The 2,358-nt window shown below is 32.8% G+C and overlaps 1 protein-coding gene across 1 annotated transcript in view; it reads right to left on the reverse strand.

The window, feature by feature from the left end:
• LOC106478315 (solute carrier family 28 member 3-like) overlaps positions 1–2,358 on the reverse strand; it is a 30,485-nt gene that overhangs the window by 14,132 nt on the left and 13,995 nt on the right. The window contains exon 5 of the mRNA XM_013938848.2: positions 833–1,054. Within this exon, the coding sequence (XP_013794302.1) occupies positions 833–1,054 (222 nt within the window). The remainder of the gene's footprint in view (positions 1–832; positions 1,055–2,358) is intronic.

The following is a 2,358-nucleotide window of genomic DNA, read 5'->3' on the forward strand; positions in this document are numbered from 1 at the left end:
AGCTGTGTAGGTTTTTTTAACAAGTGAGTTCACAGCTGTGTAGGTTTTTTTAACAAGTGAGTTCACAGCTGTGTAGGTTTTTTTAACAAGTGAGTTCACAGCTGTGTAGGTTTTTTAACAAGTGAGTTCACAGCTGTGTAGGTTTTTAACAAGTGAGTTCAAAGCTGTGTAGGTTTTTTAACAAGTGAGTTCAAAGCTGTGTAGGTTTTTTAACAAGTGAGTTCAAAGCTGTGTAGGTTTTTTAACAAGTGAGTTCAAAGCTGTATTGGTTTTTTTTTAACAAGCGAGTCCAATAACTATGGTAACGTGATTCAGAAGTTTATGGCCAAAACTTAACATTAGAATGCTTGTTAAACAGCATACTATCTAAGTCTAATCTAATGTAAAATCGGTTATAATATATGTAAATATTAACTAAAGCAAGCAGTTCCTCTCGATAACTTCATCTACAAGAAAACAACGAATGCCGTAATTCTGATAAGTGTACGTCTAGTTATTACATAAGATTATTTATTCATTTAACATATCATGGTCCCTATCATTTCGTTTTTACATTTTGAAAATTTGGTTAAAAAAATCGAATTTGTTGGGTTCTTTAAATCAAGTCATAGGAAATTTACTATGGCCCAATTTATACAGAAATTATTCCCAATAAATGCTCAAAACTGTGTCAGTAACAATTCCAGAGTTTCTTAGTCAAATATCTCTAGCAAGTTTGGTAAGTTATTTGTTCTTTCTTTGCAAAAAATAAATAAACACACACACACACACACACACACACACACATATAAGATACAATTATCTATATACAAATAACACATTTTTTTACTACCTTGAAAGCAAAAACTGGAAATTGATCAGGAACACCATCTTTCATCTTGCCCGTTACTAAATATCCATAAACAAATTCCGAACCTTCATCTGTGAATGCTAGAAATATCTTTATCTTGTTACCAATGCATTCGAAAATATCTTTTCCTACGCTCCATCTTAAGATCACAAGACCGAAGATAAATTGAAGCAGACATCCCCAAAGGACATGACGCCACACTACCTGTACATCAACAGAAGAAACCAGCGATCAGAAACTGTAAGAGGGTGTCCTTTTCACAACAAAACATTTCCCTGCACATTAACGTTATTAATTCAATAGTTCCTTGGTACCTTGGGATATTTCTCATGTGTGTAAGTGGCTGTTATACATGTAGTTGTGTGTGAAGACTGGTACCTTAGAATATTTCCATGTAGTTATGTTTAGTGACTGGCAATATGAAATATTTCTTGCGCAAGTAACTGTTTTGCATGTAGCTGTTTATGGACTGGTAATTTGGTGTATCTCTTACATAGATTCGTTGTATATTTGCAAGCATTTGGATACATTTTGCTACTGACTAACTGGAAATGTATTATTCCATATTTAATATCTATATACTGTCTGACAGCGAACATGGTCACAAGATATCTGGGTATTAGAAATACATTATTTTGAAAACTATTGTTATATTGTGAAGCGAAAAATCTTATGATAAATGTTTAATCTGCATATATAACATTATACCAAATAAAATGTGTTATTTTTACGAGTCAAAACACAGATCTTTCATTCAAAGGACAAGTAACTATAACTGTTAAATGAAAACAAAATCAAAACAAAAACCGTGAGAAGAAATACGTTTATCAAAACCAGTTAAAATGACTGTTAACATACTTAACCTTGTCCTGTTAAAATTGAGACAAATAGAAACCGAACGTTGCAATGTGTGTGTTAATCCTGTTCTCCTGCGCGGAGAAAAAAAAAGACTAACAAACAACATTTAATGATTAACAATCAGGATGCGTGTTAACCGCGATGTATTGCCGTGTCTTGTGCAACAAGTTAGAATAATAAAAAAACAATTAGGTGGCGTTTTAAGTTAAACCACGCACTTTTTCACGTCCGGGAATAAAACTTGATGTACTCACTAGTTAATGAAACTTCAAGTGATATTACCGTTAAATCTGTAACCAAGTAACAGAAATAACAAGGAAATGCGGCTACAGTGCGATCAAATCCGAAAACATGAATAATTCAAAACCCGCTGTAAAGGAAAACAATTATTTTGTGAAAGTTTAGGCCTACCTAGTGTTATGCAGAATTCTATAGACGGTCGTTTGGCAACAACATTGATCACATATGTATAGAAAAATCAATACTTAAAGAGCCAAGCAAAATAAAATGAAGGACTGCGTTAACAACAGCAAACCTGAACCTGTGATAAATGACATGTAAATGAACAAAACAAAACAAAATATTAGTACATCGTTGTTGTTTTGATAACTCGCCACACTTTATTGGAATTAAGAAATGTCTATGATTAA

Source organism: Limulus polyphemus, unplaced genomic scaffold (assembly GCF_000517525.1).
Source record: "Limulus polyphemus unplaced genomic scaffold, Limulus_polyphemus-2.1.2 Scaffold199, whole genome shotgun sequence".
Taxonomy (NCBI): domain Eukaryota; kingdom Metazoa; phylum Arthropoda; class Merostomata; order Xiphosura; family Limulidae; genus Limulus; species Limulus polyphemus.